Source organism: Vulpes lagopus, chromosome 19, assembly GCF_018345385.1.
Source record: "Vulpes lagopus strain Blue_001 chromosome 19, ASM1834538v1, whole genome shotgun sequence".
Lineage (NCBI taxonomy): Eukaryota > Metazoa > Chordata > Mammalia > Carnivora > Canidae > Vulpes > Vulpes lagopus.
The window spans coordinates 51,652,656-51,666,569 of NC_054842.1; the positions used below are offsets into that span (position 1 = coordinate 51,652,656).

Genomic DNA, 13,914 nt, shown 5'->3' on the forward strand with positions numbered 1-13,914 from the left:
AAAAAAATTTTTTTTTTAGTATAGCTCTACCCTTAGTGGGATACACCCTAAGTGTATTATACTAAACTAGACTGATTATACTAAAAAATTATTTGTTCTTGATCTGAGATTCAACTGGGTGCCCATACCTCTATTTGTTAAATCTGGCAACCCTACCCTGGGGTAAGGGGGTAAATCCCTGCTGCTCAGTGGGTGGGGACCTGCCCCGTTCATCTTTATTCCCTTGTACCTGGCACAGTGCTGGACACACACGGGTACCTGACGTGTTTGTGGAAGTGCACTCACACCACCTTGGTTTCTAAAGCCAGCCTGCTCCCTGGGCCCCCAAAACCTCCTGAGTTCTACCAGAAGCCCATGAGGCACCGGACACTTCTCCTGGCCCGTAGGGGGTAGGGAGCGGGGCGGGCGTCATTTGGTAAATATCAAATGTAGAGAAGCAGGGGGCAAGGGGAGGAGGAAAATGAGGGGTTTGCAAAAGGCCAAACAAGGGTGAAGACATGACAATAAAACGTCTGGGCCCGAGAAGCTTCCCTACAGATGAGGCTGATGAGCATTTCTAATACGTAGGATTCTCACCACAAAGACCTTCTCTTCTGACACAGTCTTCCTTGTTTTTATGATTTGGAGATTCAGTCAGGGGGCAGGGGTGGTGATGAAGACTCACCAAGGCAGCCAGAGCCACAAGATGGGTCAAAGGGAACTTTTTGCCACTGGGCATCGATCCACCGGGGTTTTGCTACAGAATTTTGCTGGCAGGGAGTTAGAAGAAGCCTTGGTCCTAGCAGGGTCGAAAGACCAGGAAATGGTAGACGGAAGTTTGAGTTTATACGAAACATTCATGACTCCTTCGCTCGTCCTAGTTTTTAAATTTGGTTTAAGAACACAGGAGAGAATTTGTTCAAAACCAAACCAAACCAAACCAAAACAAAACAAAACAAAAAAACAAAAAATTTTTCTGGGAATCCACTCTTTTCCTTGGAGAGCAAGGACATGCATCACAAACCCAAAAGCGCTGGTGGAACCATTGGTCCTGCGTATGTTTACTTGTGTGGGGTGGAGTTGGGGGCCAGTGGGTTGGGCCCAGGCAAGGGGGTTGTTATTTCTCTTCCATTTGTCACTTCTAGCTCCAGAGGTAGTTTTACAGCAATCTTTGTCAGAGTTCTGTAATCCCCTAAATATTAACTTGGCTTTAACTCAACACGCCACATTTAAGAGGCTCAGATGATTTCCAGTCTGAACAGTTTCTGGTCTTGCTGCCAAAGTAAAGTTTTCAGAAGTACCTCTAGGGATGCTCAGGGGGAGGCCCAATTACCTCCCTCTTGTGTGAGCAGGACTCCCCTTGGAAACAAATTAGGCCTTGGGCAGCTCGCTCGCTGCTCTTGCTGAGCCTGAGGATGAGACTATGAGGTTGGCGGGGGTGGAGAGACCGGCAGCCTCTCTTCCTGGCTCCTTAAGTCAAGGAAAAATAATAAAGTTTGACCACCTCGGCCTACGATCCCACGTCCAGAATGCGTACGTCCTCCGGCAAGGTTAAGGGTGTTGGAGAGAAGTAGGAGAACATGAGGGACCAGAGCCACGTTGGGCCCTAAATTCTTAGGATGCTCTAATCCTTCCGCTTCAGCAATTTCTCAGCTCATCGGTCATTGTAGGAACGACGGAGGATCGCGAGCCCCACAGCACTGTCACCTGTTTTGCGACTGTCGGAAGTAAGCAGCGCTGGAACAGCCCTACTCAAATACCAAGGGGAAGGAGGACGGGACGTCGGGGCCTGGGGAGTCCCTTCTGCCTCCCAGAGACCAGTAGACGCCCTGTTCCAGGGACCAGTCCTGCCGCTGGTACAACTTTGCCTAAAATGAAATAACTTGACGGTGTGCTTCACTCACACAAGGTTTTTTAAAGGGTTCTCAAAAGAGATGGTTGTGGGGAGATGAACCGACCGTAGTCTTACAGGGAAGGTTTGTGACTCTAATCCCCTGGTTACGGGTAATGTGGTAAATCTCTTTATAGAGCTAAGTCTCATTTTTGTCATACAAAAATGGGATTTTTGGGCAGCCCGGGTGGCTCAGCAGGTTTAGCACCGCCTTCTGCCCAGGGCGTGATCCTGGGGACCCGGGATCGAGTCCCACGTCGGGCTCCCTGCATGGAGCCTGCTTCTCCCTCTGCCTGGGTCTCATGAATAAATAAATAAATGAGTCTTTAAAAAAACAGTGGGATTCGCGAGAGGGTGTCCTCCGACGGCCGAAGGCGTTATATCATGGGCTTGACGGTGTGGCCCGCACAGAATGGGCATGGAAAAGTCAAATGGTAAAAGCCCGGGGGGCTGCTGCCCAGCCTGGCGCGTGACCCCGAAAGGCGGCAGCCTGCATGGATGATGCAAACCTGGAAGACGAGCTGCCTCCGCTCAGAGCCACGGGGACAGGTGCTTCTACCCCTGTAGCTCCCTGGGGAGTACGGGCTGCAGGGTAGCGCCCCTCACTACTGCGGTGCAGAAATACCTTGAAAATCAATCAATCAATCAATCAATCAATCAATCTGTTCCAGAAGCACAAACTGAGCGACCACAGACCAAGAGAACTCCCTGCAGTTAGAACAAAAGCCAGGAGCCCTCGCAGGAGGTGACTGACCGCGTGAGCGGGAGCGGGACACGCGGAAGGATGAGCAAACCGTGCAAAGCACCTGCCCCCCACAGTGGACTCGCCGGGCCACAGAGTCCTGGGAGGCGGCTGTTGCAGACCCAGCTCGGAGCCACCGAACCCAAACGTGCACCTGAACTCGGTCCGCAGGTGCGCAGGCTGAGAAGGAACAGAGCCTGGGGAGGGGGCGTGAGGGCCTTCCCCGGCGCCCCAAGCCCTGAGGTCCTCACCTGAGGCCCAGGTACAGGCGCTGTGCCTTTAGCCGGGCCGGTGGTGCAGGCGCCCCTGGATGTGGGCCCCAGAGCCTGGGACCAGGGTGGGCAGCGGCCTTAACGGTAGGTGCGGGACCCTCACACCTTGTCACCTGGTTGCGGCACAGGGGACCGACGCACTCGGTAAACCACGAGGGAGGTGAAGATGGAAGGTGGTGGCGTCATCAGAACACTTGGAATCGCGGGTAAGGACCCTAAAAGCCACACGCTCCCGTTTTTCTGGGCCAACATCACCAGCTGGGGCTGCGTGTAGGGAACAGGATCCCAGAGAGGGGTCCTCCCTGGAAACCCAACCGCGGGGCCTGGAGGGGAAAGGCAGGGAGCCCCGGCCAGCGGCCCCCCAGGAGGAAATGCTTAGGTTCTCCTTAGTGGGTGCTCCCGGCCCGAGGCCCCAGGCCAGAGAGGCCATACCCCACCTCTCCAGGTTGAAACGTGCAGCGAGACACGGGTGGATGCAGCGAGACACGGTGGGTCAGAACGCCCCGCACGGAGCTGGGGACACGGGCCTTCACGAAAGGCTGCGGCTCGATCCCCTGGACCCAGGAGGCAGCCTCTGCGCCCGGGAGGCCGAGCCCGGGCCTCCGCCCGACCCCAGGCCCTGGCCTGCCCCGCTGCTTGTCCCCGCGGGGCCTCAGCCCGGCCCAGGTGCCGCTCAGTCTCTCACCCGTTGGGCCTCCTTCTTGAGGCCCCAGGAGGGTTTGGGGCTGAGGCGTCCGTGGGCCAGGAGGCTCCTGAGGCCCAGCCCAGCCGAGGTGGCCCCGCTCTCTGGCAGTGCAGACCCTGCGGGCGGGGGGCGAGTCCCGCCACAGCCAGGACGCTGTGGGCACCGGAGAGCAGGTGGCCCGGCACGACAGGGCCGCCCGGTGTCCCTCTCGGGCCGCGAGAATGGCCTCCACTGACCCACGGGGAGGCCCAGCCAGGGCCTGCTCCGGGCTGCGGCCTCCCCAGGCCGGGGTCAGGGCCCACTTGTGCCACCCGCGAGCCCATGACACCCAGGGTGGCCCTCCTGGCGGGGCCCTTGCACCCCAGGTCTCCGAGGAGCATCCTGCGGGCACAGGTGCCACAACAGGGGGCCCGCGGTCACCGGGTCACCTTCACGGAGGGCGGCACCCCGTTCACCAGCCTGCACAGGTGTTCACGGAAGGGCAGGACCAGAGAACTCAGGGGTCAGCCAGGACGGACGCCAAGAAGGACCCAGGTGGCGGGGGGGGGGTTACATCTCCTGCAAGAGGCCACAGGGGCCGAGGCCTCTCCCCTCTTCTTCCACAAGCGCCCTTTTCCCTTCTCCCCGGCCGCAAGCTGGGGTGTTTCCTGTCTTGTTTGCAATAAGAAGCCAAGCCGTGGGAGCCTGATGAAAAGCTCTTTTCCCTTTTGTGTGTCTTGTGTTTTTAAACACTTCTGTGTTGCAGGCGAGGAGCCTGGAGACCCTGGCGAGGCCACAGCTGCGTTGCCCACACCCCTTGGCAGGGCATCTCCAGCCCTCCTGGTCCACCCTCGGGGGCCCGCGCTCCCCGGGCTCGCTTCATTGTCTCCAAAGAGGATAATGATGTCTCCCACCTACATCTCTTGCTGATAAGCGAATTCCTGAAATACCTTTAAAGACCTTCGCATCGCCATAAACGCTGCTTTAAGGAAGGACAAACGGTGGAGTAAATGAACAACACATGGCAAATAAACGGTACCACATGTCAGGCTTAACCTCCTCGGGAAGCAGAGGGGCAGAAAAACCCCAAGGCCCTCCCTTCCCCCTGTACGGAGTCACCAAACAGCCACGGCTACTGCCACAAATAGCTGCTACAACTCACTTTTTATACGAGTGACCAGCGTAGAACTCTCTAGATTGAAGAGATGTCCTTGTTTTTTGGTATTAAAACTCTGGTTACCTTGGTGGGGCAAAATTGCATTCAGCTTTCCCTAAGCAGGGGGCAACGCTGACCAGAACATCACATGTTTCTAATTACGATCCCGAATCTCCTCATAGTCCCTGAGCCAACAGTTGCTCTCAAAGAATCAATTCCTCTTTGTATAAACACGTCTTGCCCAAAAAAAAAAGGGGGGGGGGAACTCTTAGGAGCGTTTTTAAGACTCTATTTTCCTTCCATGGAGCATAGGCTGTGGCTATGAGCTCTCTCAAGTCTGGGGGAGGCCAGAGGGGCAGCCAGGGAGACCCCTAACCCTCGAGGGCAGGACTGTGGGTGCAGAGGGGTGGAAAGGCAGGATGGATGTAGGAGCTCAGGGGAGAGAAGGCCGCAGCCGGCAGGGGTCGGTGGGGAACACCTCAAAATGGAGATTTCGAGAAGGGAAGCCTTCAAAGGGAAAAGAGGGAGGAGGACGGCGTTCTAGAAGACAGGGGTAAGGCTTAGGGAGGTATCGCTTTGGGGAGGAGAAGGCGAAGGGACCCTTGACATTTCTGCAAGCTTCCTTTGTATCGTCAATGCAGTACTGGGAGCACGGAGATCCCGTCCACACTAACATTTGCCGTCTACTGGACTGGACCGAAGGAAGAAACAAAAGGAAATTCTATGAGCCGACGTCAGGGCATTGGCACCATTGCCCCTCCCAGAAGTCCCTTGGACCTAGAGGGCAGTGGGATCGGAGAGAGAATTCTCCTTTATTTGTTATTATTTGTTTGTTTTTACTGAAGTTCCACCTGCCAACATATAGCGTGACACCCAGTGCCCACCCCGTCACGTGCCCCCCTCCGTGGAGAATTCTCCGTTACTCCCTCCTGCCTACGAGGGTGACCCCATCATACTGGAATGGGAAGCCCCTGTAGTCCTAGTACACATGGGAAGACGTCGTCGCTGTGGGGTTACACAGTTGGGCGCCGTTAGCACGAAGGCTACCGAGCCGGAGGCGCTGGTGGCCGGCACGGTCGGGCCTACAGGTGACAGCCCGTTGTGCAAAGTCGTAAAGAGCTTGGCCCCCCCACTCTCTGCGATTTCTGTTGTGGACTCAGTACAAAGCCATCACCCTCAACCCCGTGGTTGAGGTGGGCCGTGCCTCCAGGGACTGTGTCACAGCAGGGGTGGGCTGTGACGCGATCCCCGGGACGTCGAGGTGGGACCTCGGGAACACGAGTAGCAAAAGGTTTGAAAAGGGTCTTTGCGGGCCGTGTTGCGTGGCTACACATCGGGGCCACGCGCCGACCCAAATCCCTGGGGCTCCCTTCGCGATGCATTTCTTTGATGTTTATGGCATGAAATTTAGGATGAACCACAACTGTGGGGCCACTCCAGGGAGGACACATTTCCTGGCGTCATTCGTCATGAACAAAACCTGCTCACTCTGTCTTCCCTTCCTCCTCCCTGACATACTGTGGTTCCGCTGCCTTCTCTCCACCGTGTCATCTCTTGCCATTTATACCAAAATCAGGTTTACACCTCCCCTTTTGTTTTGACCATGATTTACCTTTCATTCTCCCCCATCTCCCCCAAGCCACCTCCGGGCTTGATTCTTAAAAACAAAGAATACACACAAAATCTCGCCGCTGTTACCACCATTACCACCAAAACAACCAAGAACATACCACCCACTTACCCAAGCCAGAGGTCCGGGAAAGCTTTAACCACATGCTTTGTGCTAGAACTTTTCTTATAAGCAACTCCACACCCGCCCCCTCCATGACTTGATGGCTTTGGCTACGGTTCAAAAGCTGGATCAGAGGGAGGCGTAAAACCCGACACCCACGTACCCCACCCAGGCCTGGGATTGGGGCTGCGTGCAGGTGCCCTTCCTCCTCGTCCTCTGCTTTCCCTAGGCCCTTTCCCATGACCATCCTTTCTTCCTGTCTCTTCTCATTTCCCTTATTGATCCCCTCAACCCATTTCTTTTTTTTTTTTTCTTTTTCTATTAAAGATTTTTATTTATTTGAAAGAGAGAGAAAGAGTGGGGAGGGGCAGCAGCAGGCTCCTTGGCAAGTGCAGAGCCCGACATGGGGCTCGATCCCAGGACCCCACAATCGTGACCTGAGCCAAAGGCAGATCCTTAACTGACTGAGCCACTCAAGTGCCCCCCCCAACCTGTTTCTTTTCACAGTTTCCATCCTCAGCTGCGGCCCGAGCCTAACCACCTGCTAAGACCACCTGTGACAAACTGTCCCCAAATTTGAAGGTGCCTGATTAGCAGTCTCCCTGGAGCCTCATGCACGGCAAAGGTGCCTCCTAGTCGGAGGACCCCGTGAATGCTCAGCCAGGAGCCCACCCTCTCCTTCCCCAGCTTCCCTTGGGTCCTGGTTGGCATAAGGCTCAGGGATTAGCGTCTGCCCAGAAGGCTACTTAGGGCTCCGGCGATTTGGAAAGGTACAGATCTTTCTCCTGATCTTGTCACCTTCCTTTCTAATCCCCAGCTGCCGTTACCTCTTTTTGCTTCTCCAGAATTAGTTTCGGTGTCTAAATGCTTTGCTTGGCTGTCCTGTTGTTTAGCTCCTGTTGGTTTATTGTTTAGATACAAACATTCTTTTCTAAAACACAGGGAGGAGAAAAGCGCAAATGTGTTACCTGGTGCATCTAATAAAACTCACTCAATTAATTCAGAATGGCTTGGCACAAAGAAGGCTCCCGTCTGCTTCAAGTTTTCATTCTCTCTGGGATGCTAATTGTTTTTTCTTCTGATAAACTTGTATTTTTGGCCTGAAGTCTAAAGTCTGGCCTGCTGGGCTATGTCAGATTTGTAAATTAGATGACATCTGTTTTGGATTTTTATCGTCTTTAATTTTCTTTCGGACTCTCTTCATTTATTCATTTCCCCTCTAATTGTAAGGATCACACTTTGCTGGGTGCTTTAGACGAAAGTGTAGACCTTTCTTCTTTGGGGAACACAGATTAAAATGACTGAAGCTAAGTGGTCACAATGAAGGCTATTCAGGAAAAAGATGTTGGGAGAGAAGCCTTAGCAACCCTCCCAGAGAGGATGAACGGCTAATACAAAAGGCCGGCTGTCTACACCAGCGTTTTGAGGTTCCCACTGAATAATTACAGTCAATTAGGAGATTGACAGTGAGTGTTGAACACTGGCAAAGTGAGTATTTTGAATTGAGAAATGTTGACAAAGTAGGGACGGTGGTGGTGGTGGCGGTACGTGAGGGGAGTGGTGACATTTTTATCGCTTCACGTTTGACTTCTCTCTCTGTGTATGTGTTTTCCCCAGAAAAATAATAAAAGGAGGAGAAACTTAAGTGCATTCTCATACCTACAGATTCATATCTTATTTTATTTTATTATTTTATTTTATTTTATTTTCGGGTTCATATTTTAATAGTAAAATCTTATTTTTTCCTCCTATGTACGTAGCTCCTAAATTCTTCTTTTTCGTGGGGTAAATTGTTCGTTGCTAACTAGATTGGGCCTCCTTATTAGGGATCAGTTTTCTTGTTAGAATGCCCAACACAACACCCTTGTGTAACATGTTTTTCCCTTATGCAAATATTTTTCTCATATATGCTCTTGCAGATGCCAAATGGCCTCTTGCAACTTTGCACTTGTCCAGGCGATAGAGAGCGTGCAGGACACCGGCCGGAACATGTGCCTAAGCTTTCGCATCTGACACACATGCCACTCCCCGCTGGAGGAAGAAATAAGCAGGCTGGCCACGCACAGGACACAAAACGGCTGCCCCAGACACCTGCGGCAGAGGCTCTAGACCAGTGGCTAAGACCACATCATGAAAATCGGCCAACAGTGACTTCGTACTTGCACACAAGTGACAAACCACCCCTTCATGACGCTGGCCTTGGGTTTCTCGGGTACTGCTGTGTTTGGGCTGTTGCTAGGCAGGTCGTGGGTCTGCGAGAAGGCTGTTTTTGAATACCATACGTATATGGCGGTAGTTCTCAACTGTGAGCGGTTTTTGTCTCTCGGGACATTCGCCAATGTCTGGATACATTTTTGGTTGCCACAACCGAGGGGGAGGTAGGACCCAGGGATTCTGGCAAATATTCTATAAGGCACAGAAACAGCCCCATAAGCAAGGATTAACCAGCCTAAATTTCAATGGTACCAACATTAGAAACCCTGAGCTATAGGCCTTTATATATATTGAGCCATCCAACAACAGATTAGAACTACGGTGTGTGTGTGGGTTTTTTTTTTTAAATAATAAATTTATTTTTTATTGGCGTTCAATTTGCCAACATACAGTAAAACTACGGTGTTGAGAGAAAAAAGGGCACTTGTGAGCAGTCCTCTCTGGGTGAGTAGCTATTGTTGATTTTGATGACCCTGTTGGTTAGATAATATTCTCTGTGCGTAGTGGACTGAGACATGCTGCCATTTGGGCTCCCCTCCCGCTCCTCTTTTCATGGTTATTAGCATCATCTTCCACGAGCGTTCAGTCGCTCAAACTATGCGTCTCTGGGTCTTATGCACAATCGTCCCCTTCTTCTCGCCCTACCTCCTGTCGCTGATCAGCTCCCCATAACTTTGTGCTCTCCTCATTGAAATGACATATCCTGACTTCTTAGGTCCTCCACTCCTGATTTAGCCCGGGCCCCCTCACAGTTGAAAGAGCCTGTTGTCAAGCTTCCAACGAAACTATCGGGTCGCTCTCTTGCCATCCTGCTGCTCCGGCCACATCTACTCAGTGCTCTGTCCTTAGCCTCTTCCTCATTTACCTGGTCCTCCAGTGAAGACTGAAGTGCCTATCCGGTAAGTACTCTGTTAGGAGCTGGGATCATTCCCTGGATTAAAATCTTAATCTTTCCAAGGCTACCTATTGCTTAAGACACAAACCCCTCACTTCCTGACCCAGTAAAAGCCTCTGATAGTCTGTCCTCCTTAGTTTGGGTCGTACACTCTCAACCCCTCTGACTCTGCACCTGCTGTTCTCTCTGTTTGAAGCATCCTTTCCACCCTTATCTGAAGAGCTCTCATTCATCCTCTGCAGCTTACTCTAGTACCTAGAGAAACGCCTGGCCCGTGAAGCTGCTCAATAAATATGGGATGAACTTAAATTTCACCCTCTCTGTAAAACATTCTATAATTTCCTGGCTGTTGGTACATCTCTCATGCTCCACAGCCGTTGTATGCGCGTCTACCAAAACCCCTTCACATACCTGACTGTGAGTCCCTTGAGGGCAGGGATGGTGTCTTAGGTCCCTTGGAACCTCCAGACTCTGTGCCAAGCTGGACATAAAGTGGACCCTGATGATGAAATGTTCACTGTTTTGTCCAAATGGCTTCTTATGTTCTGGGAATCCTTAATACACCCTGGAAATGGTATGCACCATTTGATATCCCCAAAACTCACAAAATCTGACACTAGTCTCAAATGGGCTCTGCCCCTTCTCTAGAACTGAACACGCCGCAGTGCACAGTGTGAAGATAAGGTTTCAGTCTGTCCTCTGTCACCTAGTCACTGTTTCACCTTGGGAGGACATTTAACTCACTTCGGCCCCTGTATTATTATTTTGGTAAAATGGGAATAATGACACCTGCCTTTCTTACCTTGTGGAGTGGTCATGAGGATCAAGTGAGAGCACATGTTTGAAATTGTTTTTTCTGACTTCTAAGAGTTATAAAACTGTCCAAGTGCTTCCCTATTCAAAATACAGCAAAATAGGATAGAACCCCTCCTTCAGTCTTGCATGATCTTTATTTTTTTTAAACAAAGTTCTGCCACAAACTTTGGCCAGTTTGAGGTACTGTATCCACTCTCTCCCTTCAACCCCAGGTATTGTTTCCTTCCCAGCCATACCACTTCCAGCTCATTCACCACAACCTTCAGTAGTTTCCCTATGGCAATACCCATGGACACTCTTCTGGCCTTCCCTCACTGGACTTGGCATCAGCCTGCCTCTTCCTGAGACATTCTCTCTACTGGAATCACAGTGAGTTTCCTGAAACATGGATTCTGATAATACTTTGCCATGTACGAACCCCTACAGCGACTCTTCAGAGCCTACAGAGTAAATTCCAGACTCCTTGGGAAGGTGTCAAGCCCACCATCATGTGGTCCCTGCCTACTGCCTCACTGGCATTACCTAGTGTTGCTCTCCCTCTAACACACACCCTACCCATATAAAATGACGTCTGCTTCTAGAAAGTGTTGTGCTCTTTCATTGCTGCCCAGAAGGGAGCCTAGGACTTGGTTCAAAATATCATCTCTTCTGAGAAGCATTCCCTAATCTAAGTCTCCTATTCCTCTTCATTCCATGCAGAAATAGATATCCCTACCTCTGTATTCCCAGACTCCTCGCAGGATCTTGATTAAGCATGACTTTCACACTCTTCTCTAACTACCCACTCAAGTATTTATTGCCTCTATTAGACAGCAGGCTCTTTGGGTACAAGGAATATGTTTTTTCTCCCTCTCTATGTCTAGCTGCTAGCAGAATTCCTGGTACAGAGTAAGCAATTGCTAAGCGCTTGTTGACTAAATAAATGAGGGATATAAGCATGATTTGTACCACATTCTTATTCCTTTGCCACATTTTGTGCACTTTTTAGAAATTTTTTGGTTACATTCTGGTTTTCACTGATTTAGAAAAAATTCTGGCAAAGGCCATCATTTATTCTGAGGCTACTCTGCACTGAGATAGTGGGTTTGGTTTTCTTTGGGGAGTTGAGTGCCTACTGTCTGCACTACACCTCCATGGGTTTATGACACCCCTGAGGTACACAGGAACTCCTGCTTACCTGCTGCTCCTGGCCTTGGCAGTTTCCAGTTGTTGGGTTAGGAGCCTGGCAACAGTGGTGAAGCTGTTGCTCATGCGGAAGATATCTCTGCTTTGAGGGCCCAGGATGGAGGAGAAAGTATCGGTGATGCTCTTGATCTCCAGCAAGAGGATATGATGAAACGAATGTTCCATGTTGGCCAACTGACTCACCAGGAATGGCAGGCAGCTTCTGGCTCTCTCCTGCCAAGAACGATGAAAAACAGTGTGCACTGTTGGTGGGAACGTAAATTGGTGCAGCCACAATGGGAAACAGTATGGAGGTTCCTCAAGAAATGAAAAAATATAACTACCATATGGCCAGCAATCCTACTTCGAGATATTTATCCAAAGGGAACAAAATCATCCCAAAGAGATTTCTGCACTGCCACGTTCATAGTGGCATTGTTCATACCAGCCAAGACATGGAAACTGCCAGTGTGTCCATAAAAGGATGAATGGACAAAGAAAATGTAGTATTCCATTGGAATACTACTCATCCATAATTATGTCACAAAAAAAGAAGGAAATCTTGCCATTTGCAACAACATGGATGAACCTAGAGGGCATTAAGCTAAGTGAAATGAGCCAGACAGAGAAAGACAAGTACCTTGTGGTATCATCTACATGTGGAAACTGAAAAAAAAAAAAAAAGTTAAAGTTGATCTCATATAAACAGGGACTAGGGGACAGGGATGCGTGGGAGAAACAAAGAGGCTGTTCAAGGGTACGAGCTTACTGTCAGCTATAAGTTGCATAAGGTCACGTATAACATGGTGACTACAGTTGATAACACTGTATTGTATGATTGAAATTTGCTGAGAGGAGAACTTAAATGTTCTCATTTACCTGCGCCCCCCCCCCATTCGCCCCCGCTGCCCAGAAAAGGTAAATATGTGTGGTGATGGATGCATCAACCAACTCAATGTAGAGGAATCATCTCATGATGAATATGTGTATCAAATCGCCACATTGTACTTTTTAAACATCTTAAGGTTGTACTAGTCAACTACACATTAATTAAAGCTGGAGGGGAACAAAAGAATAATGAAAAACAAAAGTCTGTGTTTTAAAAGAAAAACATAGTCCCCTGACCAACAGATGACAATTCTATGGGGAACTGGGAGAGCTGGGGAAAGCTAAATAATGTCTCATTCATGGCGCCTCTGAATTGGCATGAGAGTTTAACTTTTCTCCTGATTTTTAGAACCTTTTTTTTTAATTTTTTATTTATTTATTTATTTTTTTAATAAATCTTTTTTTTTTTTTAATTTATGATAGTCACAGAGAGAGAGGGAGAGAGGCAGAGACATAGGCAGAGGGAGAAGCAGGCTCCATGCACCGGGAGCCCGATGTGGGATTCGATCCTGGGTCTCCAGGATCGCGCCCTGGGCCAAAGGCAGGCACCAAACCGCTGCGCCACCCAGGGATCCCGAACCTTTTTTTTTTAAATGAAAACCTTTCCCCCGTTATTCTTTTCTTAGAAATACACAGTCTCATATGCCTATCTTGTCAAGTCATAACCTCTCAACTACCATTAAAGATCTGACCCCAGGCATCTACTCTTCCCAATTTTGTGTCCTCCTCAGGCCAGTCTCCATGTCTGTGACTCAATAACTTTGCCTGCAAGGAGGCGGCTGGTCAGTGGCCCCCTTGATCCATCCTTCTGTCAGACAGGGCCATGGTGTGCAAGGTTTGCCTCCTCTCCACAGGGTATTCTCACTTGTTTCTTCGTCTTAAGCATCGTTCAAAATGTTATAGATTCCATGTGCCTGGTCAAGTGAACGGATCATATTATCTACCTTTGACCAAGTTAATGCTCACAAGTAGGTTAAATAGGCTCCTTCAGAGAAATGGAAGATCAAGGACAATATGAACAATGCAGGCATGAATGAGTCACAAGTAAACGTCTTAGCCAATAGGTCTCCTATATCTACCTCTTCTTGAGCCAGGAGGCACCATGATTTCATCCAACATGACTGGAAGTTAGCCAAAAATTCAAAATTATCAAAGGATAATTGGACCACGCCCAATATAAATAATGATTTGTATGCAATATAAATAATGATATACAATTAATAAAGATAATTTAAAATATGGCTTATTTCATCTTTAATTCTTCCTTTAGAATCCTATTTTTTAAATGTATTTAAAAACTGTTCATTATGTTAATGTAGTAGAATATACATATAATTATAAATAAATATATGCTAGACGTTGATGTTCAAAATCCTTTTGACGGATAGGTGTATAGGTCTAAATTACTTTTCTAGCTAGCTATTCCCTTTGACCCTTTGTAGCACTTGAAGCCCTAATTTCTTTCCAGACATAACTCCTACCCTATCTCCTCCATAAAGCC

At 49.5% G+C, this 13,914-nt stretch overlaps 1 protein-coding gene across 3 annotated transcripts in view; it reads right to left on the bottom strand.

Annotated features, from left to right (window-relative positions):
* VEPH1 (ventricular zone expressed PH domain containing 1) overlaps positions 1-13,914 on the bottom strand; it is a 226,118-nt gene that overhangs the window by 114,568 nt on the left and 97,636 nt on the right. For all 3 annotated transcript variants that reach the window (XM_041733586.1, XM_041733587.1, XM_041733588.1), the window contains exon 7: positions 11,539-11,759. In XM_041733586.1, the coding sequence (XP_041589520.1) occupies positions 11,539-11,759 (221 nt within the window). The remainder of the gene's footprint in view (positions 1-11,538; positions 11,760-13,914) is intronic.